The 25,087-nt window shown below is 45.9% G+C and overlaps 2 protein-coding genes across 17 annotated transcripts in view; one reads left to right on the plus strand and one right to left on the minus strand.

Annotated features, from left to right (window-relative positions):
• The window catches only part of DGKD (diacylglycerol kinase delta), a 110,219-nt gene extending 108,763 nt beyond the window's left edge, over positions 1-1,456 (plus strand). For all 7 annotated transcript variants that reach the window (XM_070786916.1, XM_070786919.1, XM_070786917.1 and 4 more), the window contains one exon: positions 89-1,456. In XM_070786916.1, the coding sequence (XP_070643017.1) occupies positions 89-178 (90 nt within the window). In that variant the 3' untranslated portion in view covers positions 179-1,456. The remainder of the gene's footprint in view (positions 1-88) is intronic.
• The window catches only part of USP40 (ubiquitin specific peptidase 40), an 89,519-nt gene that overhangs the window by 3,307 nt on the left and 61,125 nt on the right, over positions 1-25,087 (minus strand). For 3 of the 10 annotated variants that reach the window (XM_070786914.1, XM_019957933.2, XM_070786915.1), the window contains 9 exons: positions 24,845-24,909; positions 21,111-21,185; positions 18,609-18,735; positions 17,844-17,938; positions 16,432-16,547; positions 12,316-12,381; positions 9,613-9,823; positions 9,370-9,465; positions 5,832-5,926 (listed from right to left, as the gene is read on the minus strand). In XM_070786914.1, coding sequence (XP_070643015.1) covers positions 5,832-5,926; positions 9,370-9,465; positions 9,613-9,823; positions 12,316-12,381; positions 16,432-16,547; positions 17,844-17,938; positions 18,609-18,735; positions 21,111-21,185; positions 24,845-24,909 — 946 coding nt within the window. Of the gene's footprint in view, positions 1-3,730; positions 5,609-5,831; positions 5,927-9,369; positions 9,466-9,612; positions 9,824-12,315; positions 12,382-16,419; positions 16,548-17,708; positions 17,749-17,794; positions 17,939-18,608; positions 18,736-21,110; positions 21,186-24,844; positions 24,910-25,087 lie in introns of those variants that run through there. The other 7 variants (XR_011565946.1, XM_070786913.1, XM_019957934.2 and 4 more) reach the window with 7 other exon arrangements.

Raw genomic sequence — 25,087 nt, forward strand, 5'->3', positions numbered from 1 at the left:
GGCACCAGTCATCGCGGCCGCATCCCCTCGCGCCCCCTCCCTTGGGGCTGCGGGGCGCCCGGGCCTGAGCGCCGCCCTCTCCCCGCAGGACCTCGGCGTGACCAAGGTGGGCCACATGAAGCGGATCCTGTGCGGCATCAAGGAGCTGAGCCGCGGCGCCGCCGCCGCCGAGGCCTAGCCTCCGCCTTCTCGGCCTGCGTCCCCCGCGCCCCCCGCGACTGAGCCGGCTCGGCGGCCCCTCATGGTGCTACTCCCGCCGCTCGGCCCGGCCCGGCGCCCCGGGGCCGGACCCACAACACAGCTACCTGCCGTCTGCGCCGCCCCTCCGGGGCCTGCTCCCCGCCCGCGCGGATCCCGCCGGGCGCCCCGCGTCTCCGAGCCCCCGGCCTTTCCGGCCCGGGTAGTCACCACCTGGGCTGAGGAGCCCCGGTTCCGGGGCCGCGGGGTCCCCGCCGTCCCCAGGACGCCTGGCCTGTCGTCCCCTCGCGCACCGAGGCGGGCCCGTGTTTCTGTGTGGAGGGGGCTTCCTGGGCTTCGAGGGGACATGGAGGGGTGTCGGGGGTCTGCCTTGAGTGACCCGGAGTGGCGGGGCTGCCTAGCTGGGAGCGCTTCCCGGGCGGCACCCCGCCCTCACCGCCTTGGCTGCTTTCTCGCTTTGCCCGCCCGCGGGGCACCGTCTCCGGACCGGCCCGCCCAGCGCGCGCCCTGCCGGCGGCTCCTCCGCGCGCGGGCTCCCCCTGCCGCCCGACTCCGGGCGCTGAGCTCGGCCCGCGCTCCGGCCATCGGAGGTGAGCCGGGCGGCGCTGTCGCCTTCCTGCCCCAGGGGTCCCGCTCCTCGGAACCGCTGGGCTGGGAGCGGGGTGGCGGCGAGAACCCAGGTGCCAGAAGGCACCGGGTTTCCGAGGGGGACCCCGGGGTGGGCGCCTGAGGTTCTCAGGACTCAACCGCATGGGCGGGGACCCACTCCAGCTCTCCGCGCCCTCTCATGGGAAAGCCATCAGTTTAGGTGAAGCGTGGTGTTTAAAAGTAATGTCCGTGATTAGAGCAACACTGTTTACCTAAAACCATTTTCTGAGTGTACTTAGAGTGAGCAGAGTAAACATGAGCGTTGCATGAAGCCTGTCTGCGGGGCAGCGTCCCTGCCGCCGCCGCCTCCTGTGTCTCTCGCTGCACGGGGGGCTGGCTGCCCTTCTGTCCCGTCCCCACCCCTGCTGCGCGGCTGTCCCTGGGGTCTCCTGGCCCTGTCAGTGTAGAGGGAGGTGGGAAGGATCCCTGGTGACTTGGAGAAAAGGTTTTGTGCCCTCCGGTGGGGCTTCCCCTCGTATTTATGATCCTAATTTATACAGTGCCCACCGTGGAAGCAAATGCCTCCTGTATTGCTATGTACATATCCACATCTGGGGTTGTAAATACAGTTGTTCTGTGTATAAATAAAACAAGCCTGTTTTTGATCTTCCATCGTCAGATTTCTTATCCTTCTTTCCTGATTTGATGTAAAATATCAGTTGCCAAAAAAATCTTTGCAAACTGGATTCAGAATTGTTTTTCAGCCACTCTAAACATAGGTTGAATTGGTGGTGGCCGAAAAGCAAAGTGGAATGAATACCATTGTATTATTCATGGTGTGGGTTCTAGGATCTGTTGAATCAATTCAGCAAGGTGGCGGTGCTGGGAAGCACTGAGGTTCTCAGGCTTAATCACATGTAGCTTCAGCCTAGCCTCCTGAGGTCATCTTAGCTAATGTTCTATCCTTCTAAGTCTTTTATATAAAACTGCAAACCGGAGCTCTCCTACTCACCTCTTTCTTTAGTTCTAGTACCTTTATTACAAGGGAGCTGCCTCTTCAAGCTCAAAGTCACTTTGTGACCCGTTTCCTGGGTGAGGGATGGGGGCTGGCATCATGGAGTTGGAAACGGCTGGCAGGGTGCCACAGGGCTGTGTGGGATCTGAATGTGTAGTTGCCACCCCAGAAGCTTTCTTCTCTCTCATTTTTTGCTTAGTAGAACTTGTTTTGTCTTGCACGCTCCTCCCACATGGCCAGCGCCGGATCAGGCCTCATGGTTACAAAATAGCTGCCACTATTTCAGGTATCACATCCAAACATGACCATGTCCAGGCTAAAGTGTGGGTGAACAGGTGGGTTGGCTCTTGCCTCTTTTTAAGTTAAAAGGAAACTTTTTGGAAATTCTGGCACCCACTGACCTCCCCTGAGGTCTCATTGTCTAGAATTGGACCACACACTCATGACTAGAGCAGTGGGCGCAAAAGGAACAGAGCCGTGTCAGTGGTGGCCGATCACGATGCTGCTGGCTGACACATTTGTTACTTTATGCTGGTGCTGGCATACACGTTACACATATTAACTCACCTATTCCTCTTCTCAGTCCTACGAAGTGGCTATCCACATGTTCCAGATTAGGACACAGGATCAGAGAGGTCACAGCTGGTTCCAGCAGCACGTGGCAGGGACAGCACACCTCGAGGGCTGTGCTTGGGTCCCCAGCCTGACCCCAAGCCCAGCCCGCACGACAGATGTGGAAACAGGGCCTGAGTCACACGCAGGCATCCGGGCTCAGGAGCCTGTGGTCCTTCTCACACGGATGGCAGGAGCCAGGCCTTTGTGGGTTTTTTTTTTTTTGGCCGCGTGGGGTGTAGGATCTTAGTTCCTTGACCAGGGACTGAACCCATGCAAAGCGGCCCCAGTACCACCACCGTGGGGCCCACTGCTGGGGCTGTTTGGGCCTCTGAGGAAAGCCGCCTGGGGCGGTGGGGGGGGGGGGGGGGTCCCGTCACCGTGGGGGCGTGAGTGCTTAGGGCGGCCTGGTTTTCTGGAAGCGCTGCTGGACTGTGGTGCCCGCCCCCTTGGCACACTTGCTCCGGGCCACGTTATTCGTCACCTGGCCGCTGGCCGCTGGCCGCGGAACTGCGAGTCGCCCCCTCCACTGGGCCCGCCCCAGCCCGAGGCTGCGGGCAGGAGCCCCTGGGCCTCTGGGTGGAGAGGCTGCTTCTGAGGGTGGGGGGGCCCTTAGAGCCCCCACACTGGACTAGAGCTGGTGGCAGGGCGGGCGGGTACCCGCTTTGAGACTGGGCATCGGGCCCAGGGCTTTCATGGGCACTTGAAAGGAGGCCTTGGGCCGACAGTGTAACGGCGGCTGCTGGTGGCACCGCATTCCCGAGGGTTCGCTGTGGGCGCCCGGGTCCGCGCAAGGCAGCCTGAGCTGGGCTGGGCGCGTCCCTGGGTGTTGCCGGCACACTCCCCTCCTCTGCAGACAGCACCCCCAACGGGGCCCGTGGTGTCTGTTACCGATGGGGCAGGACCGAGAACGGGCGCGGCGGCCATGTCTCCATCCGGCCAGGCTGCAAGGCCCCGTCCGTCTTCCTTCACCGCTAAGTCTGTCCTGGGGGGAGCCGACCTCTCTAAGCCGTGATTCCGGATTATTCAGGACTTCTGGTGCCCTGTCCCTCCTGCTGCATAAATATGTTTTCTCTAACACAACCACCGTGGGTAGCTGCATTTCTCTGGAAGGAAAAAGAGAACCAGACCACTTCCGGTTTCTTCAAATACAATTATTCCCATGAGTCTATTTAAAACCAAAACACAGTTCTGTTTTTTTCTGTTATTTCTAAAGCAGTACTGGTCTTTTTTAATACAAAACCCCAGCGACTTAGCACCTGAAGTTCACTTGGGAAGAAGGCCAGAACATGAAGCAGTCAGCACAGAGGCAGGAGGTGACAAATCCAACAGTTTATTTTTTCTTTAACAAAATCTTAGCGCTTTCTCCCTGTAGCCCCGCTTCCATGTGGAAGGAGGGGAGCAGAGACCAGGCAGACGCCTGAGGCACCTCGACCTTTTCTTGTGGTGAGTGACCTCCCTTGAGGCCTCTGGCTTCCGGCTGTTACGGCTGTTACCTTACTGTCGGGTTACGGTGGAATGAAGGGGCATAGGGAGCCCTGGACGGGGCATGGGGCCAGCCTCGCTCAGCCTATGGCATCGTCCCCGCCCACTGGGCGCTCTGGAGAGTCGCCTGGGTCTCCTGAGACGGAGTTGGTGCTGGAGAGCCGGAAGCACTCGCCAAAGTCCAACTTCTTAAAACACAGCTGCTTCCATACCGGCCAGCACGTAGTTCATGACGCACACACAGACGAGAGGAGGGTTTCTGACGGCGGTTCTGACGCCGTCTGGGGGGGAGGGCAGAGGAAGGAAAGGCGGCATTTCACTCCTCCGTCCCGTCAGCGTCTGGAAGAGCAGCTGGGGCGCAGCGACAGCCCCTCAATTCCTCAGGCCGGGGGCGCAGGCGAAGACCCCAGTCCACACGTGTCATTTTCTTCTCGTAACAGTTCAGAGCTATTTCAGTATCAGTGATAAAAGGGCTGATATGTGTGTGTCAGTCGCTCAGTTGTGTCCGACTCTGCGACCCCATGGACTGTAGCCCAGCCCAGCTCCTTTGTCCGTGGGATTCTCCAGGCAAGACTACTGGAGTGGGTTGCCATTTCCTTCTCCAAAAAGGCTGATGAAAGTGTGTAAAATCAAGATGATAACTGTACTTAGCAGCACAGTTGCAATAAAGCATCACTGAGATCTGGGAAGTGTTATCTTCTTAGGAATTCCTGCTTTGGACTGAGTTAGCTTGAGACAGTGAATCACCCCAGTGTCCTAAATCCATCAACAGGAATACACATGCTCTATTTGTCATAAATATCTATTAAACCTTTTAAACTGACAGCTAAGCCATGCCAAATTAGGAAGAATCTGGCCCACATTTCCCTTCTCTCCTGTTTTAATCACGGCTGCTCAGGGCTGGTCCCCAGCCTTCCAGGCCTGTCTGCCGTGACCCCCCTCCCGGTCGGGCCCCCGGACGGGGAGACACGCGGCCCCGCAGGCAGCAGGCCCGCAGCCGTGAGGACCCCCGACCTCGGACAGCACAGGTGCTGGGGGGGGGGGGGGGGGGGGCGGCCAGTGCCCCGGCAGCACATACCTGACTCAGAGGGTGTCCCACCGGGAAAAAGAAGGAACGCTTTAAAATCACAGACCTAACTCAGCCCCAAGGGGAAGGGTGTTATCTGGGAGCCAGTTTCTGTGACATGAGCCGTCAAAACCTGGGGGACTGGGTACAGAGCGTCACCTCGACAGCGGGAGGAGGAAAGTGGGGCGACCGAGCTTGAACGGGCGCTCTGGCGGAGATTAGCAACGTGCCGCCGCACCCTCACCTGCAGTTAGTGCAGAACGAGCCGCCTTCCACGTAAAGAGCCTTTCACGTAAAGACGTGCGGGGCGTCGAGTGCAGGGTGAGGGGGCTGGGCAGTCTGTGCCGGCCCCGGGTGACGCTCCACAAGGCTGGGAGAAGCGCGGTCAGCTGGCCTGAGACCAAAGCCCCCTCTGCTGGTGACAAAGCAGGGGTCTGGAGTCCGTGTCCGCCCAGGACAGAGAGCAGCAGGCCTGCTCCCGGGCACCTGGAGTGGGAGCGCCGAAGTCCCATGCTGTCTGGCCCCGCCCGCAGCGCTATCTGAAGCTCCCGACATGGATGGAGAGAGAAGCTTCTGGTCCACGGGCCTGGGCGGGCATCTCTACACTAGAGACATCGCTGCTCTGCGCACGGAGGGCCTCCCGGCTGCGGGGAGAGAGAGACCGGCACGGGTTCACATCCCAGACACCGGGGCCCCAGCAGGTCGAGGAGGGGCTCTCCATTTCACTTCCAACGTTCAGGGTCAAGTGAGAACAGGTCACAGATATTCCCACAATGCCTTGCAGACCAGGGTTCCACGCTGCAGTCAGGCGCGTGAGCCCAGAGGTCGCACCAAGAACCTGGTCCATGGCCGAGGACCCCCACTCACCTTTTCCTTTTCCCCAGGGCGACCTCTTTCAGTTTTTCTCTTCCGATGTCGTCTTGGACGGTACTGAAATCATCATCGTCTTCAACCAGGAGATTCTGCATGTCAAAATAATTACTGAGCAATGTTTTCAGACATCTTTCTAGCCTACATATTTAAGAGATGTATGTAAAAAATAACCTACAGGATATCCAAACTGACATAAACTAGTTTAGTAACATGAAACAGTCTAGTGCTTGACGAGAACAAACTGAGCTAGGAGCAAGACGAGCTCGAGACGGAGCTTCGGGGGAACTGTCCGAGCGCCCCGAGTGAGCGGGCAAGGGGCCCGAGGTGCAGCAGGCCGCCCAGTCAGTGTAGCCCCGCGGCCACGTCCTGGCACTGGGCTTCCTAGCGTCTCCCCTGGAGCCGCCCCGGGGCCCCCTCCACCCTGCTGGGACCCGCAGGCGGTCAGAGACGAGGATTCACCGTCAGGCTTGCCGCTCCCACAGGCCGCTCTCTGTCCGGGTCTACTGACCGCCTGGGCACATGTGAGCAGGAGGAAAGCCTGTGTCGCGAGGCGATGCCCAGGCCTCCCAGGCCCCGGGTTAGGGATGCCGGGATTCCCGGCTCCGTGCCCCACGGGGATCTGGGGAGTAAGCGCTGCTTGGGGGCGGTGGCCCTTCCATGCCTGACATGCCAGCTGAGGGTCTGCAGCGGGGCTGGCTCCCTGCTTCTCCACCTCAGGTGGGAAAAGCCTCCCCAACGACAGCCAAGTGCTGTGTTAAATTCAGTGCGACTGTTTCCATCTTTGTCTTTACAACACAGGAACATGGCCCCCAGCAAACCTCGGCGTTCTACCTGGTTCTCTACTTTGTTAGTGACCGTCCTGTGACTTTTCCACACTTAACACTTGCATGTGTATTCACAGTGACACCTGAGCTCCAGTTTATCTGCTTTAAATGCTGTGTTCTCTACTGCCACATCAATACTCTTTTCCCCCATTTCACATATCCCCTTTCTGAGGGTCATTTAAGTTCTTTCCAGTGTTAGTCTTCAATCCTCATTTCTGTACACCTCCCCCAACACATGGGTGTTTTGGCAACCCACCCCGTATTCTTGCCTGGAAAATCCCATGGACAGAGGAGCCTAGTGGGCTACAGTCCATGGGGTTGCAAGGCATTGGACACGACTGAGCACGCATGGACACGCGCACACACTGAGGCACGCACGGGTGTTTCCAGGTGTTTCTATCTGGAGTGGAAGCGCCTGGGTGCACTGTGCGGGCACCTCTGCTGACTGCTGCCAACTGCTGTTTACTTGGCACTGGTGTTTCCTGGTGCCGCCGAGTCCCGAGAGCCTGGCCTGGCAGCTCAGGCTTTATCTCACAGGTCCCTGGTTACTGGGAAGCTATCTTTTCACCTGCTTTCTGAGAACTGCCAGGCATTACTCACTGGGGAGAGATGGGCAAAGCTTGTTTTTTGGTAACTGACTTGCAGAAGTACTTTACATATTTGGGATACACTAGTCCTTAGTGCTTGTATCCTGATATATTATCTTTTCCTATTTGCGGCTTGTCTTCTCACTTTGCATTGTTTCCTTTGATGAAAAGAAGCTTTTACTTTAAATGTACAGTTGTCCCTCAGCGTTCACAGTGGACTGGTTTCAGGACATGCCAGACACCAAAATCCTGGGATGCTTGAGACCCACAGCTGGCGCTCTGTATCCCCAGTTCCACACCTGTGCATTCAACCAACTGCAGTTTGTAGTACTCTGTGTATTTACTGGGAAAAAAAAAATCTGTATATAAGTGGACCCAGGCATTTCAAACCCATGCTGTTCAAGGGTCAACTGCAGTCAATTTACTGATCCTCTTCTTTATGGATTATGCTTTATATTTCTTAAAGAAATCCTTCTTAACCTAAGTCATAAAAATTTTCTTATCTTCTAAAGGTTGAAATGCTTTTCACACTTAAGTCTTCATGTTGATTGTTGTACAGGTGTGAGCAGAGGTGGACAGAGATTTTATGGGGTCCACAGCTTATATAAATTGATCCTCTTTATGAAAATACAATCAAAATTCTGACTATAGTTACTGAATACTCCATTTTTAATGCTGCCTCAAATACCTGTCAAGTTTCATTATATGAGCGATTCTGTTTCACGGCTCTATTTCAGTCTTGCCCTGCCCCAAAGCTAGTCACCGCAGCTTTGTACTCAGTCTTAATATTGGTATGGCAACACCCTGATCTTGTTCTTTAAAAATATCTTAGCTCTTTAATTTACATGGTTTTTCACTGTGATGATACTGAAATTACAGCTGGTATCTTTACCATTGTGAGGCCTCTGTTCCCAGAACATGGTATGTGATATGATTCTGTATCTAACTGAAGCTTCAGAGTGTCTCTCAGTATTTCTATAATACTCTCCAGAAAGGTCTTATAAATCTTTTTGTTGGATGTATTCCCAGGTACTTTGTAATTTTATGTATGCTGATCTTATAACCTTTTGAACTCTCTTAATAGAGCTAATGGCTTATTTGTATAGTCTTTCAAATGTGGAAAAAGTGTATTTAAGAATAGTGTTATATATATTTTCCTTTGAGAATCTCTTTTATCTGTCGTTCAATTTCTGTTTGTTTGCTTTTCTTTGTTGAGTGGAAGGTCATATTACATTGGTTACATTTTTTAGTATTGAACAATGAAGAACAGAAGTGGTGATTAAGGGAATACTTATTCCTTAATAAAAATTTAAGGGAATACTTATTCCCTAATATAAAAACTTATCTAAGTCAAAAAACAAATTATTAATCAATAATCTAATAAATTATTAATTCTTAAATTAAGGATTTAAATCATTAGCCCTTAATACAAAAAATATGACAACCCAGTAGGTCTGTCCAAGGCAGGCAAGGACGGCTCAGTGCTGAGAGTGTGTTTATGTAGTAATACTCCATGACCAGATTAAAGGGGAAAAACCATTATGGCTAATTAAACAGAGGCAGAGAAAGCAGAGAATAAAATATTAAAAATCCAGTGCTCATTCATTATTTAAAAAAATAAAGAAGAGTAAACTAGGAATGAAAGAAGTGTCCTAACCTAACACAGGTCCCTGCGTAAAACCTAGAGCACCACACTCGGTGATAAAACTCCAAAAGAATTTTCATTCAAGTCAGACCCAAATTAAGGTTTTGGTATTGTGGTTCCACTGGCCTCATCAAACGAGTTGTCTCGTTTTCCCTGTTTCCCCCTCACTCCGTGAAACAATTTATCTAAAATGGGACTGTCGATGCTTTGAAGACTTGAGTGTGCTAATCTGTGCTCTTCTCCTGCAGAGGTTTCCTTTGCTCTTACAACTACACCACCTTCTCTCTCTTCCCAGCTCCAGGCCCTCAGTTTCTTCTCCCTGCCTAAGTTCTCTGCCAGCTTCACTGCGGCTTGCTCTGACATCAGCACTTCCTAGGGTGTTTTGCCGTGGCGGGGAGAAGTAAGTAACACTTCTCTATACAATCATTGGATTCTGGTGTTTTCTCAGAGTGGTAAATTTACTGCGAAAAACTTACCTTAACACCAATAGTATCTCCATCTTTCAAGTAATAAGGTGCACCCTGCAAATTATCTTGCTTTTTCTTCTTTTTCCTTTTGGTAGTTTGCTGGCTCTACAGAAAAATTAAACATCTTGAATTAAAACAAAAACTCAACCTCAAATTCTTAGTAAATACCCTATTAGTCTGTGAAAAATGGTAGTTAATCTATTCGTTATGCCAGGAAGGCTCAATTTTCTTGAGAAAGCCCCACGACTTTACCCAACTAGACACTGGAAGCCATGCAAACTTGTCAGGAAAGTATTTGGCAATTTCAATTTTCTCCACGGGAAGTGAGTAGACATCGGCCACTCGCTGCCTCAGGGAGCTGGCCGTCCAGCCGCGGGCTGTGTCCCACAGCACGTCCACGGGCGGGCCGTAGGCTCTCTTGCCAGGAAGGCGCATCTGTGTCCGCAGCAGCACGTCCCAGGGGCTGCGCCAGAAAACAGTCGCATGTCAGATTTACCACCAGAGGAGGGGGTGCTGTGAAGGGCAAAGCTACTCCTCTGACTCTGTTGCTTTGCCTAAGGGGTTCTCCCTGAACGAACCCTGAACGCTTGTGGGGAACTTTGATTTCCTTCACTCCTGAGCCAGAATGGAGCTGAGCGCCCATTCTGAGTCCATAGCACAGTCCCGGGGGAGGCAGCAGGTAGGGCTGAAGGTGGAGTTGGGGAAGTTCCTCCAGGGAGCACATAGGAAAGAGGATTGGCGACAATGGAAAGGGCTGGCAGGGCGACACCCAAGTGGTGAGAGGGAAGGGGCCTAACGCGACCAGGTTCCCCGCCATGGCGACTCCCTAGGAAGTGCTGATGTCAGAGCAAGCCGTGATGAAGCTGGAGAAGAAACTGAGGGCCTGGAGCTGGGAAGAGAGAGAAGATGGTGTAGTTGTAAGAGCAAAGGAAACCTCTGCAGGAGAAGAGCACAGATAAGAGGTCCTTGGAGGAAGAGAAAGAAAAGAAACATTCAGACAGGTCAGGTGGAAATTCAGATGCGTGGAGTGTGTTTAAAAACGTAAAAAGAGTAGGGCGTAAAATAAAAACTACAGGTGAGACCTGGGAGACAGGAGAAGTGGAAACTCTAAGGATGGCGAGACAATGAACAGTTTTAATGCTGTGTTTCTATTATATTGGTGTTTTATTGAAAGAAAGGGAAACGCAGCTGTAGATATGGACAACAGGGAGAGTGAAGGCCTGCTGAAAGGAGACGGGACTGAATGCGGGGGACTGTGGTCGGGAAGGGGTCTGTCAGAGGGAGCAGGTGTTTCGGCATCACGGAGCAGAGCTGAGGTCCCAGAGCTTACAGAGGTTGGTCAGTGCAGACGCAGGAGTTGCCAAGGAGGAGACAGAGGCTGCTGAGGACCCCAAGGAGACAGGGTCCCCACTGAGGGAGGGCAAGAGTGCTCTGGAGGTCGGTCCAGGACAGAAGTGCCAATGGGGAAGGGGGTCTAAGTAAGTACACAACGTGGTCTTCAAAAAAACACTGCTCACAAACAGATAATGACAGAGGGTCAAATTATACAATATTCTGTATTATAGAAAGAGCTCACACAAATTAGACTTTTTACTAAGACATCATTAAAAACAGGCAATATATATGAAACAATTCACATACCCACAAAATATAAATGGCCTACAAACCTTTGAACAAATGCCCCAATCTTACTAGCGATCAAAGCACTGAGGCAAATGAAACAAAATAACCATTTTTCATTTATCAATTTAGCAAACATTTAAATAATGACAACACTCAATGATGGCTTGACAGTGAGGTGAAGTAAATACTTAGAAACCCTGCTTGTGGGAACATAAATTGATATACCTTAATGATTTTAATGGAAATGAATTTAATGATTTATTTTAAGAGGTTTAAAATGTCCATCCTCTTAAAATAAATCATTAAATTCATGATTTAATATCCATACTATTTGATCCAGAAATTCCCCTCCAGGGAACTACTAGAGTAATATAATTTGTACTAAGAATGTCTTTTTATAAAACAGTGGGATTAAGTGAAGGTCAGATATGGTTGAAAGAGTAGACTTGTTATATAGGCGGGCAATGAGAATCATCATGTCAGGCAGAACTTAGTATTTAGTGTTACTGACAAAAATGTCTTATACAAGAAAGTCCTATAATGAAAAAAAGAATAGTTATGTTTGATCACGGACAACTCTGGGGTGCTTCTTTATTCAATAAACAAACTGACTGTGACAAAGGCACTGTCCTAGGTACTGGGGACGCAGCAATGACCAAGAAACAGAGTGCTTGCTCTCCCAAAGCGAACGTTCTAGTAGGAGAGACAGATGACGATGGATAATTCAGCAAGTATGCATCAGGGGGTATCAGGATGAAAAAATCAGCACGAGGAGCAGCATGTCGGGTGCTGCTATCAGTCTGACCACAGACTGTCTTCAGACATTGCCAAGAGCTGGGGGCGAGCATCTTGCTTACATTCAAGGTCATTATGGGTTAGGTATGCACTGGGACTGACTGAGAAATTAATCTGTTTTTATGGAAAAATGAATTCTAAGATCTACATACCAGATATACAAACACATTTCTAGAATATAATCTGTTTTAAGTTGCCAGACTCATTAGAAGCAGTGAAAAAAAATGCTTAACATTTTAACAACTTAATAGTAAAGAAACTATCCATTGGGATCAGTTGCTGTTTAGTTGCTAGGTCATGTCCGACTCTCTTGTGACCCCATGGACTGCAGCCCACCAGGCTCCTGTGTCCATGGGATTCTTCAGGCCAGAATACTGGAGTGGGTTGCCATTTCCTTCTCCAGGGGATCTTCCTGACGGAGGGATCAAACCCATGTATCCTGCTCTGTCAGGAGGATTCTTTATCACTGAGCCCCCAGGGAAGTCTTGTTGTGATCAGACATGTATGTAATTTTGTATGTGTAGTAGGATGTCTTACCCCAAGTTTTCTTCTTTCTGAAGGGGCTCTAAGCAGATCTCAGTTCTCTTTCCCAATTTATATTCCCTGATAACAAATGAAACAAAACAATACTGAATGACATATTAATTTTTTAAAGGTTTTTTAAAAAACCAATTTCAAGTATTCTTAAGTGAAATAGTATACTATATAAGAACACTGAAAATTTAAGAGACTACCATGAAAAATTATACACCAACAAATTGTACAACTGAGAAGAAATGGCAAATTCCTAGAAATATACAACCTACCAAGACGGAATCATGAAGAAACAGAAAATCTGAACAGACCAATTATTAGTAAGGAGATTGAATCAGCAATTAAAAACCTCCTAACAAAAAAGAGTTGAGGACTAGATGGTTTTACTGATGATAAAAGATTTAATACCAGTGCTTTCCAAACTCTTTCAAAAAAAAAAAACCAGGAGGGAACACTTCCAATCTCATTCTATGAGGCCAGAATTACCTTGATATCAAAATCAGACAATAACATTACAAGAAAAGGATATTAAAGGCCAATGTCCCTGATGAACATAGCTGCAAAAATTCACAAAGAAATACTAGCAAAACAAATTCAACAATACATTAAAAGGATCATACACTATGATCATGTGGGATTTATGCAAGGGATGCAAAGATGGCTCAACATTTGCAAATCAACTGATATAATACAACCACGTTAACAGAATGAAGGACATGAACATCTCAACAGATGCAGAGAAAGCATTTGACAAAATTCAACATTCTTTCACATTAAAAATTCATAACAAACTGGGTATTCAAACCATAAAGGTCTTATTTGACAAGCCCATAGCTAGTATCATCGGAGAAGGCAATGGCACCCCACTCCAGTACTTTTGCCTGGAAAATCCCATGGACGGAGGAGCCTGGTAGGCTGCAGTTCATGGGGTCGCTAGAGTCAGACACGACTGAGCAACTTCACTTTCACTTTTCACTTTCATGCACTGGAGAAGGAAATGGCAACCCACTCCAGTGTTCTTGCCTGGAGAATCCCAGGGACGGGAAGCCTGGTTGGCTGCCGTCTATGGGGTCGCAGAGAGTCGGACACGACTGAAGCGACGCAGCAGCAGCAGCAGCAGCAGCTAGTATCATACTCAACAGTGAAAAGCTGAAAGCTTTTCCTCTAAGATCAGGAACAGCACAAGGATGCGCTCATACCACTCATATCCAACACAGTAGCAGAAGTGCTAGTCAGAGCAATTAGCAAAGAAAAGGAATCCAGATTGGAAAATAAGAAGTAAAATTGTCTCCGTTTGTGGATGACATGATGATATTTACAGAAACCTCCAAAGACTCCACCAAAAAAACAAAACAAAACTTCTTAAATAAATGCGGACTTCCCTGGTGGCCTAGTGGATAAGAATCTGCCTGCCAATGCAGGGGACACAGGTTTGATCCCTGGTCCGGGAAGACTCTACACACCTTGGAGCAGCCAAGCCTGCGGGCCACAACTACTGGGCCCACGCTCTAGAGCCTGCAGTCCACAGGAGGCGCGAGGCCGCCGAGAAGCCCGCGCGCGAGCAGGAGCAGCAGCAGCCACTAGCCACAACTGCAGAAAGCCTGCGCAAAAAGCAACGGACACCCAGCACAGCCAGGAATAAATAAGTAACTAGAGAGATTAAAAACATTAATAAATGAATTCACTAAGGTTGCAGGACACAAAATCAATATACAAAATCATTTGCATTTTATATAATGACAATTATCAGAAAGAGAAATTAAGAAAACAATCCCAACAGCATCAAAAAAAATAAAATACTTAGGAATAAATTTAACCAAGGAGGTGAAAGACCTGTATACTGAAAACTACCAAGACACTGACGAAAGAAATTGAAGACACAAATAAATGGAGTGATTCCATGGTCATGGATTGGCAGAATATTGTTCAAACGTCCACACTACCCGCCACCCCCCACCAAATCTGTAAGTTCAATGTAATCCTGTCAGAATTTCAACAGCATTTTGCAATTAGAAATACAAACAGTTCTAAAATTTTTATAAACCCACAAAAGACCTCAAATAGCCCAAGCAATCTTTTCCTAAGAAAGAACAAAGCTGAAGGCATCATGCCCCCTGATTTCAAACTCTACTATAAACCTATAGTTATCACAACAGTGAGGTACTGGCATAAACAACACACAGATCAGTGGAACACGAGAGAGAGCCCAGAAATGGACACACGCATTCTGGTCAGTTAGTTTATAACATGGGAGCTAAGAACCCACAATGGGGAAGAGTCTCTTCAATAAATGGTGCTGGGTGGGGCGGGGAGAGGGGCAAGGAACTGGACAGTCTCATGCAAAAGAATGAAACTAGATCCTTATCTTACACCATATGCAAAAACCAACTTAAAATTGATTAAAGATTTTAACATAAGACCTGAAATTGTAAAATTCCCAAAAGAAAACCGTGGGGTAAAGCTCCTTGATATCTGCTTTGGCATGATTTATTTTTGGATTTGACACTAAAAGCAAAAATAAACAAGTTGGACTACATCAGACTAAAAAGCTTTTGCATAGCAAAGGAAACCATCAACAAACTTAAAAAGCAATCTATGAAGTAGGAGAAAGTATTTGCAAAGCTGAGGGGTTAGTATTAAAATTATATTGAGAACTCATACAACTCAATAGCAAAAAGCAAACAATCTGACTAAAAAATGGCAGAGGATGTGAACAGAAATTTTTTAAAGACATATTAATAGCCAACATGGAGAAGGCAATGCCACCCCATTCCAGTACTCCTGCCTGGAAAATCCCATGGATGGAGGAGCCTGGTAGGCTGCAGCCCATGGGGTTGCTAAGAGTCGGACACGACTGAGCGACTTCACTTTCACTTTTCACTTTCATGCATTGGAGGAGGAAATGGCAACCCACTTCAGTGTTCTTGCCTGGGGAATCCCAGGGACGGTGGGGCCTGGCGGGCTGCCGTCTATGGGGTCGCACAGAGTCGGACACGACTGAAGTGACTTAGCAGCAGTAGCAATAGCCAACAGGTACATAAAAAGGTACTCTACATCACTAATCATCAGTGAAACGCAAACCAAACCCATGATTAGACACCATCTCACCCCTGTCAGAACACTTATCATTGAAAAGACAAAAGAGAGAACAAGCATCGGTGAGGCTGTGGAGGGAGGGAGCCCTTGTTCAGGGCCGGTGGGAATGTGAATTGGTTCAGCCACTATGGAAAAACAGTATGGAGGTGCCTCAGAAAATTAAAAAAAGAACTATCACATGATCCAGCAATCCCACTGCTGGGTACCTCACCAAAGGAAACGAAAACAGGATTTTGAAGAGATTATCTGCACTCCCAGGCTCATTGCAGCATTATGCGCAGCAGGCAAGATATGGAAAACCTAGTGTCTTTACTGAAAGACTGGATAAAGGTGTGGTTTATGGGTGTGTGCATACACACACACACACACACACATGCGCGCGCGCGTGAAGGAATATTATGCAGCCCTAAGAAAGGACATCCGGTGGCTTGAGATAACACAGATAGATACTGAGGGCATTGTGCTAAGTGAGACAGGGCCACCGCTGTATAACATCACTTACATGTGGACTCTATATGATGTGATGGAGGTGTGAGCTAACACTATGGTGGTAAAATCATTCTACAACATATGTCTGTCAAATCAATACACTTATATAGTGTTAGTGAGTTAAAACTGCTCAGTCATGTCCAACTCTTTGCAACTCCACAGACTGTTGCCTGCCAGGTTCCTCTGCCCATGGAATTCCTCAGACAAGAATACTGGAGTGGGTTGCCATTCCCTTCTCCAGGGGATGTTCCTAACCCAGGTCTCCTGCATTGTAGGCAAATTCTTTACCATCTGAGCCACCAGGGAAGCTTTATACAATGTTATATATCAATTAATATCTCAATAAAGCTGGGGGAAAAACCACTCAAAATTTTGTTCACAGTCTCTGGAGCAAAGTAAAAACAGGCAAAATTACATTTTTACTTAATACGAAAAACTGAAGTTGTCTCAGAGTTTGTGATAACAAGCGCTGTCCACCTGACAATGTGAATGACCTGGAATGGGCTATGAGGGAGTGCTCACCAAGAAACCTACTTGAGCTGCTGCTGGTGGCCTCGTAAGAGCCGGCCTGGGCGCTTATTTTCCACTGTCCAGGCTCTGAGGAAGGCTGGGGATGGGATGGAAGACTCCAAGGAGGGCAAGGTCATGGCCTAGAAAAGACACAGACAACTGAAAAGGCATTCCTAAGAGCAGGCTGCTTTAGGGAAAAATGAAGCGCTACACAATGACATCTGAGGCAGACAGCATCTCAAGTGATGGTAATATCTACCAAAACCCACAGGAATCTCTCTCAAATGAAATTAATCCGGAATCACTTCTGTATTCCTCTATGCTGAAATCACCTTGAGAGCTAAGTGACTTTCTATTTTCTGAGCCAAAAGCTCCTTTTTAATGATTATGTTTTAGAAAATGAAACTTTAATTTCTATGTGACTATAACTCAAAAGCAGAGGCTACTCAAATAAAAGCAAAGACTTGTCTTCAATTTCCATCTGTGCTACTATCATTCAACAGTGTTTGCTCTGCCAAGGAAATGACTTTCTATTCTGAAATACTGCAGAATCTCTGGATCCAACTGCTAGGCCCAAACCACTGTACTAATCCTGTAGGTGGATATCTATTCATATACTTAGGTTGTATTATATGATGTGGCCAATATTCATCCATTTTTTAATCTAGAAACAGTCATTTTGTATCTTTTAATCCAATATAAAGAAAAAAAGTTGCTTCCTTCTTGTTCTTAAGAGAATAAGATCATTTGCTTTTTTTGAGGAAGGTATTTCAGACAGTGAGGATACACAGGAGAAGTCAATCAATGACTAGTATTTAACTTACATGCCCCTACACTTTTTCCTTTATGAGGAAGAAGGATGTTCATTTTAGTTCACTGAGAGTTAAGATGCTTCTTAGGCATTTTGAGTTGTATTCAACCGAGCCCTTCCATTTGGACAGAGCACTCTGTCTGTGAATATTAATGTCCAAGAAAACAATACAATATCTAGTTTAACATTCTAACATAAAGCTGAGATTCTGACCTCCTGGGCAACTGACAACACAGCTTCTGCTAACCACATTTAACACATGAATCACAATGGTGCAAAAACAATGTAAATAAAGTGAATGCTTTACAAATGTTCCAACAAATGTTTCCCTAAAAAAATCAAAATGAACATAAGCTGCAAGTCACTGAGAAGACAGTCAAATGAAAGCACAGCATGCCTGTCAGAGTGGGAAGAAAGGAAGCCACAGGGTGACGGAACGAGCCCGGGAGCCCCCTGAGCAGTGTGCGTGTGTGGCCTGTGAGGTACTCACCACTGAACATGGCATATAACACATGCCATATCAGAACAGACTGTAATTGAGGGAAAAGGAAATAGAAGAATATATTAATATCTCACTGGAAGCAGCCAGATCACCACTAGGGTTCGCTGTAGGAGGAAGGCTGACCTGAGACTTCAGCTCCCCTAAGGTGGCATCTTCTGAGATTTCAAGGTCTCCCAAGTACCAGAGGGAAACTTCCGCGTGTGCGTCACTGGGAGCACCTGCAAGGACAGAGTGAGACTTCTGACAGGAGCTTTAGATGAACTTAGCTCATATTTCTGAAGTACAGGCTGTGCTGGGATACTGCACACAGGCTTAGTACAATTCTATCCAAGCAACTCAGAATCTGCAGGCTTCGAGTCAGCCTTTCAGGACTTCATGGGGAGGAAGCGGGGTCTGGCAGCCGGGCCGCCAGGGGGCGCAGTGTGGGCATAAGACCGCGCCAGGATGGGTCTGAGGAATTTCATTCACACTGTGCTGTCACTGAAAGCAAAGGAAGCTTCAATGTCCGGTTCTGTTACAGTGAAGGGGGCTGCTATTCCTACTGCCACGGGGAGCTTGAGAGAGAATATATAAAAATTCCTTGAAAAAACGGAATACATTGCCATAATAATAAAGATAATAAAAATAACAGATGGCAAATGAAAGGTAAAGCCAAAAAAAACCCCCCAAAATAAAAAAACAAAACAAGATGGTATTTTATAGAGGTTACATACAAATCACTGTATAATAATAGAATGGTATTATTATGCTATGAATTACAGAACACATAGATTTTGTTGTAATTTAAGTATATTTTAAAAACACACATTTCTGTTGCCTCTCAGCAGAAGCAGTCATTTTACTTTTCTTTACGACACACCGGCTGCTGTAATTCTGTTGTGTTCTCACCTGGAGTGGAACTGGCTTTCCAGACGCTGCCTTGAGAAAGGGTACAATTCGTCTGGTCCTGGTGATCCTTCCAGTGATGCAGCGGCCCCTGAGGCTGGTACCACCAGATGGGCACCGTCAGGAAACCCTGAGGAATGGAGATTTCGAACTGCTGATGCACACAGATTAAGTCAACTTCCACTTCCACAGAGAAACATCTTGGTATAGAAAATGTTCCTGAATTTAGGATTTTTCCTTAAGATGTATGTATTAACCATCATACATTATCATTCACCACTTTTACATTTAAAAGTTTAAAATCATAAAAATCAGTATGTAGGATGAATGGGACTAATGTTCTATAAATTAGGAACTACGATAAGTGAAAAGTATAAACAAACTAACAAAACATTTGACAGAACAAACTATTAAAATACTTTCAGGCATCGGAAGAGCACTGTAGCACAATATACCAGTTACATGCAGTTTTTAATTTATAAAATTTCTAAAGGAACTTTCTAGAGAAGCAACAATCTATTGATCTAAGGTGCATTCCTACATAACATCTACATGAAATAAACCCATCTCCTAAAACACATTCTGTAATTTCAGTTTTACTAACTTGACTGGTTCTCTCCCCTGCCTTTTTTGAGTTAGTAAAGAACCTTAGTAGATCAACTGTGCTACAGTGGTCAATTTCCAACAACAGAAGATGAGACTGTGGGGAGAAAGACATGGATTTTTAAATACATACTTTTCAAGAAATGCATGCTAAAATTTGAATATTTTTTTGTTTATCAAATTGGTGACAATAAATACTCAACTTCCATGCAATAAATAAATAAATGTAAATAAGAGCAAAAAACTCCATTTTTTTATTCAGTTCAAACCTAAACTCTTGTAAATTGGTGCTAGGAGTATAAACTGCTGCCAAGTTTCTGGAAAGTAATTTGGTGTTGTCAAAATTTAAAATGCCCAAACCCTCTGACCCAGCCATTCTATGGTTGGGATTTTATCTTCTGATATACTGGCCCATGCATACTGAGATATTCACTGCAAATTGTTTATGGCAGCAAAAACCATGAACCAGCCTCAAGGTCCCTTTTTAGAAGACTGGTACATTACGGCAGGCCATAACTTTTGACAAAGAAATTTCAGTTCCAGTTCTTTATCCTATGGATACATATGTGCAAAATGGCAAATAGACAGTATTTTTGGCAGTGTTATTTGCATCAACACAAGACTGGGAACAACCTAACTGTACTGGTTAACTCATGGGAGCCTCCATACACATCAAACAGAATGAGACAACATTTTGTGTACGGATACAGCATATATATGGGGATAAACCATTAACAAAGAAAGCTAGGTACAGAATACACTGTCAAACTTATAATCTTTGCTGTAAATAGAAATATGTATATATACATGAATGTGCACACGCATGCTCCATATACACACATGTGTGTATCAAAGTATGCGCTTCTCGAAGGATACAGGGGAAGCTGGCTGCCGGTGGAAGGAGGACAGACCCCATGGGGATGGGGCCTCCTCTTCCTGGCCCAGCTTTTTACATCCTTTATATTCAAAAATTAAAGAGCACAGTATAAAATATGACAGAATTCTTTGAAGTCATGAAAAAGAAAAAGGTAGGTCTGTATGTGCTGATGTGAAGAGATCTTCAAGACATACTAAATGAACAAAAACGAAAACCACAAGGAATAAAACACTGCATAGAATATGATCCCCTTTATGTAAACTTTGAAAAGGCTATGGACATATTCACACTCAACATACAAACAGGTGCAATTTTTTTCTTGGAAGTACAAGAAAGGAAAAATAATTGGGCTCTTTCTGGAGAGAAAGATATAAGAGAAACTTATTAATCATTCTACATTGTCTGAATTTTCTAATCATAAGCAAATGATTGTCTGAGTGCTAGAATTTGGGGTAATTTTATTTTCCTCTTTATATGTGTCCACATTAATAAAAACAACAACTACTAAATATTGGCCTTTCTGAGTGGTCATATGTAGGGTCTATGCAGAGGAGTGGTGCGAGCCCCCTCACAGAGCCACACTAGGACTGCAAACTTGGTTCAACTCTTTGGGAAAATGATTTGGCTTGTTAATTCCATCTTTAGAATTGTCTTAAGAAGGATTTATATTTATTATTATTTATAAGAACAAAAAGTTTAAAACAAACTGAGATATAGATGATATTTATATAGATGAATTAAATTGTGCTAAGTCATACACTGGATATACTGACTGTTTTTAGATTTTATGGCCCAGTTAAAAAATTAAATATAAAAAATAGGAAATAAAACTGTACATACAGTTGATGGAAGGAAAATATATAAAGATGTAAAGTATGGTAGCTACCTGGTGGAATTTGGGGTAAGTACTCTATACTCGTTATGATTGTATTTCCCCATTTTCACACGATGACAACATATCATCTTTGCAATCACAACACAGAAACTGCTATTTACAAAGTATCTACTCGGGAGCAAAGTCTTACCAGAGGAGGAAGTTTTCCTTCAATTAAAAGCAAAGTATCTCCAGAACAGATCATAAGCTCTTTCAGCTTTGCATCCTAGAAACACAGAAAGTGAAAGTCTTTTTTGTCACGACTTCTGGAAGGAATAAAGAGACCATTCAATCTTTAAAACAAACAAACAAACAAACAAACAGTGATGCCTCTATTATCATTTCAAGAAATAAGTAGATGAATAATGAAGCAGATATTGAAGAGATGGAAATAAGCTAAGACTATAAAATAATACATCATTATGTATTAAAACTGTATAATTAAGAACTTTAAAAGATTAAAGGAAGGAAGATGGATGAGATGAAAAATGGCAGACTAATTTACAGAAGATAAAATTTTAGTTAAGCTTAAAAGCTGAGCTGGATTTAGAAAAGTCAGAGGAAACAAGGAATTTCTCAAGGAAAGAAGAACATGGCAGGACTTCCCTGGTGGTTAAAGTGGTAAAGAATCCACCTGCTAATGCAGGAGACACAGGTTTGATCCCTGATCCAGGAAGACCCCACATGCCACCCACGAGCCACAGCTGTTGAGCCCGCGCTCGGAGCCCAGGGGCCACAACTACTGGTCCATGCGCCCTAGAGCCCGTCTCCAGCGGAACAGGCCACTGCAAAGAGCAGCCAGGCCAAAACAAAGAACAGCCTCCTCTCGGTGCAGCGAGCGAAAGGCAAGCCTGCGCGGCAACGAAGACCCGGCACAGCCAAAAAGTAAACAAACAAAATTATCACAAAAAAAGAAGAAGAAGAACAAGGCAAAGCCAACGTTAAGTCAAGGGTCAGTATGATTTGCATATATGATTTATATAAAGGGGAAGAGCTAAGAGACTAGATTAATTAGAGTGGGAGGTATCCGCTGGTGAGTAACAGGAAAGAAAACTGGGTGGGAAACAGGTCACAGGTCAAAGAGGTGTGGAACAGAAAAAAAGGAGTTGTCAGTTGCTTTTAAAAAGCCACTCAAGATTTCTGTGAAGAGGATTTTTAAAGATCACCCTAAGTTGTCAGACCTGTGACATATTGATATGAAGTGGGAAATGAATACCTGGGCTTAGGGACGCCAGCTGTAGTAACTCAGGCAAGAGGCAAAAAACGCCAAAATGAAACAAAAGACCAAAAATCAGGGTTTGAACCAGGAGGCCAGCAATGGAATTGGTTGAACAAGAGTGTAAAGACTGACAGGTCTCTGAAGGCCAGGACCAAACATGACCCACGTCAGGTAATGAGGGTAAGCCACATGTAGGGCTGGAAAAGGTTAGGATGAGAAAGACTAACAGCAAATCTGTGAAGTGGAGCCAGTTCTGAAGGTAATGAGTTTGCTTTTAGAGAAACTGTTTGATACTGGTTTGAGAATTAGTAAGAGAAGAAAATGAGGCAGATATTTGACTAGATAAACTCTTCTGACATCCAAACTTTGCTGCTAAGTTGCTTCAGTCGTGTCAGACTCTGTGCGACCCCAAAGACCACAGTCCACCGGCAGCCTGGTGGCTCCCCCGTCCCTGGGATTCTCCAGGCAAGAACACTGGAATGGGTTGCCATTTCCTTCTCCAACGCATGAAAGTGAAAAGTGAAAGTGAAGTCGCTCAGTCGTGTCTGACTCTTCTCGACCCCATGGCTGCTGCCTACCAGGCTCCTCCGTCCATGGGATTTTCCAGGCAAGAGTACTGGAGTGGGCTGCCATTGCCTTCTCCATCCAAACTTTATGTCCTGAAAATTCTTTGAGGTCCACTTCTTACTCTAGGCTGTCAAATTCCTGGCCAGGACTCATAGGGGACTCTCTATTGGCTGTTACACAGCAAAGACCTTTCCCTGGAAAGCCCTGCTTTAAATCAGCCTCTGCTGATGTCTAATGCCAGACTCTCACTGAACAGAAAGCAGGCACATAAAGCCTGGGGGAAAGGGTTGTACTGAGCACAACCATCTGAGGCCACAGATCTGGACTGTGAGGCCTGATGCTACTTGGAGCGGCAATAAGGAGATTAACCAGGATGAAAAGACACTCAACATCACTGATTACTAGAGAAATGCAAAGCAAAACTACAATGGGGAATCCCCTCACACCAGAGGGGCCATCAAAAAAGTCTACAAATAATAAATGCTAGAGAAGGTGTGGAGAAAAGGGAACCCTCCTAAACTGTTGGGGGGGACTCTAAATTGGTACAGTCACTATGGAGAACAGTAGGGAGGGTCCTTAAAAAACTAAAAATAAGAGTTCAGCTCAGTTGCTCAGTCGTGTCTGACTCTTTGCGACCCCATGAATCGCAGCACGCCAGGCCTCCCTGTCCATCACCAACTCCCGGAGTTCACTCAGACTCATGTCCATCGAGTCGGTGATGCCATCCAGCCATCTCATCCTCTGTCGTCCCCTTCTCCTCCTGCCCCCAATCCCTCCCGGCATCAGAGTCTTTTCCAATGAGTCAACTCTTCACATGAGGTGGCCAAAGTACTGGAGTTACCATATAGCAATTCCACTCCTGGGCATATATCCAGAGAAAACTCTAATCTGCAAAGATCCATGCACCCCAATGTTCACAGTGGCACTATTTACAAAAGCCAAGACATGGAAGCCACCTGAGTGTCCACTGACATATGAACAGATAAGGAAGATGTGGCACACACACGCACAATGGAATATTAGTCCGAAAAATAAGAATGAAATAATGCTATTTGCAGCAATGTGGATGGACTTAAGAGATTATCATACTAAGATAAAAAGACAAATATACACTGCTTACATGAAAAAATGGTACAAATGAACTTATTTACACAACAGAATAGACTCACATACAAAGAAAGCAAATTTATGTTTACCAAAGGGGAAAGTAGAAGAGGGATAAATTAGGATGTTGAAATTAACATATACACATTACTATGTATAAAATATATAACCAACAAGGACCTACTGTACAGCCAAGGATTATACTCAATATCTTATAATAACCTATAACAGCAAAGAGGGCTTCCCAGGTGGCGCTAGTGGTGAAGAACCCGCCTGCCAATGCAGGAGACGTGAGAGACAGGGTTCAATCTCTAGGTCAGGGAGATCCCCTGGGAGAGAGCGTGGCAACCCACTCCAGCAAATGAAAAGAATCTGAAATAGACTATATATATATATATTTTTTTTTAACAGAATCACTGTGTTGTACACCTAAAACTAATACTCTAAATCAACTATACTTCTATAAAAATCAAAAACAAGAGGAAGAAGAGTAACCAGACTCCAACCATCCTATAATAACTTTGCTCCTACGTCTTGTCCTAAGTGTCTGGCGGAATTTAGAGATGCAGCTTGAAGCAGAGCCTAAGTGACTGGCTGCTAAGTTGAATTCTGCCATCATCAACTTGCAAAGAAACTCTGAGATTAAAACATTCAGGTTTCAAAATTTAGAGCATATCTTCAAATTCTTCACTGGTTTAAATGTCCTTTGTTCTCTGTAGTTCTCTGCCTCTTAATGAAGAACTACCACTAGAGACATATTCTCTCATCAAAAGAGGACTCAATATATATGTTAGATATGTTCCCACTTAGCTGAAACTTTCCCTCTGACCCTGAAAAAACTACAGTGAGAAGAAATGAAAGTAGATCCACATACGGATTCTTGTATCCTAAAAAAAGTAAGCTTTCTCTAGAATTTATTTACATGAGTAGGGTGATATCCTTAGGAAAACACAAAACAATCACTTTACAAATGAAATGTATAGAAATAATCTTACTTCTTCACATAAAGGCTCCCCAGCTTCAAAGCACCAATCCATTTTTCGTAAATGCCATGTTTCTCCTAGGAAGGAATCAAAATCAGGATGGAAAAAAAAAGTCAGAAAAATATGGTTTATGAGTTTTCCAGGAATGACCCTTCTGGATAAATGAATATCAAATGGGATATAATCTAATAATTGTTGACTAATTTTAAAAGTAAATCATCTCTTCAGAGCATGAAAAAAATTAACTTGCTGCCC

The sequence above is a fragment of the Bos indicus genome, chromosome 3 (assembly GCF_029378745.1).
Source record: "Bos indicus isolate NIAB-ARS_2022 breed Sahiwal x Tharparkar chromosome 3, NIAB-ARS_B.indTharparkar_mat_pri_1.0, whole genome shotgun sequence".
In the NCBI taxonomy this organism is placed as follows: domain Eukaryota; kingdom Metazoa; phylum Chordata; class Mammalia; order Artiodactyla; family Bovidae; genus Bos; species Bos indicus.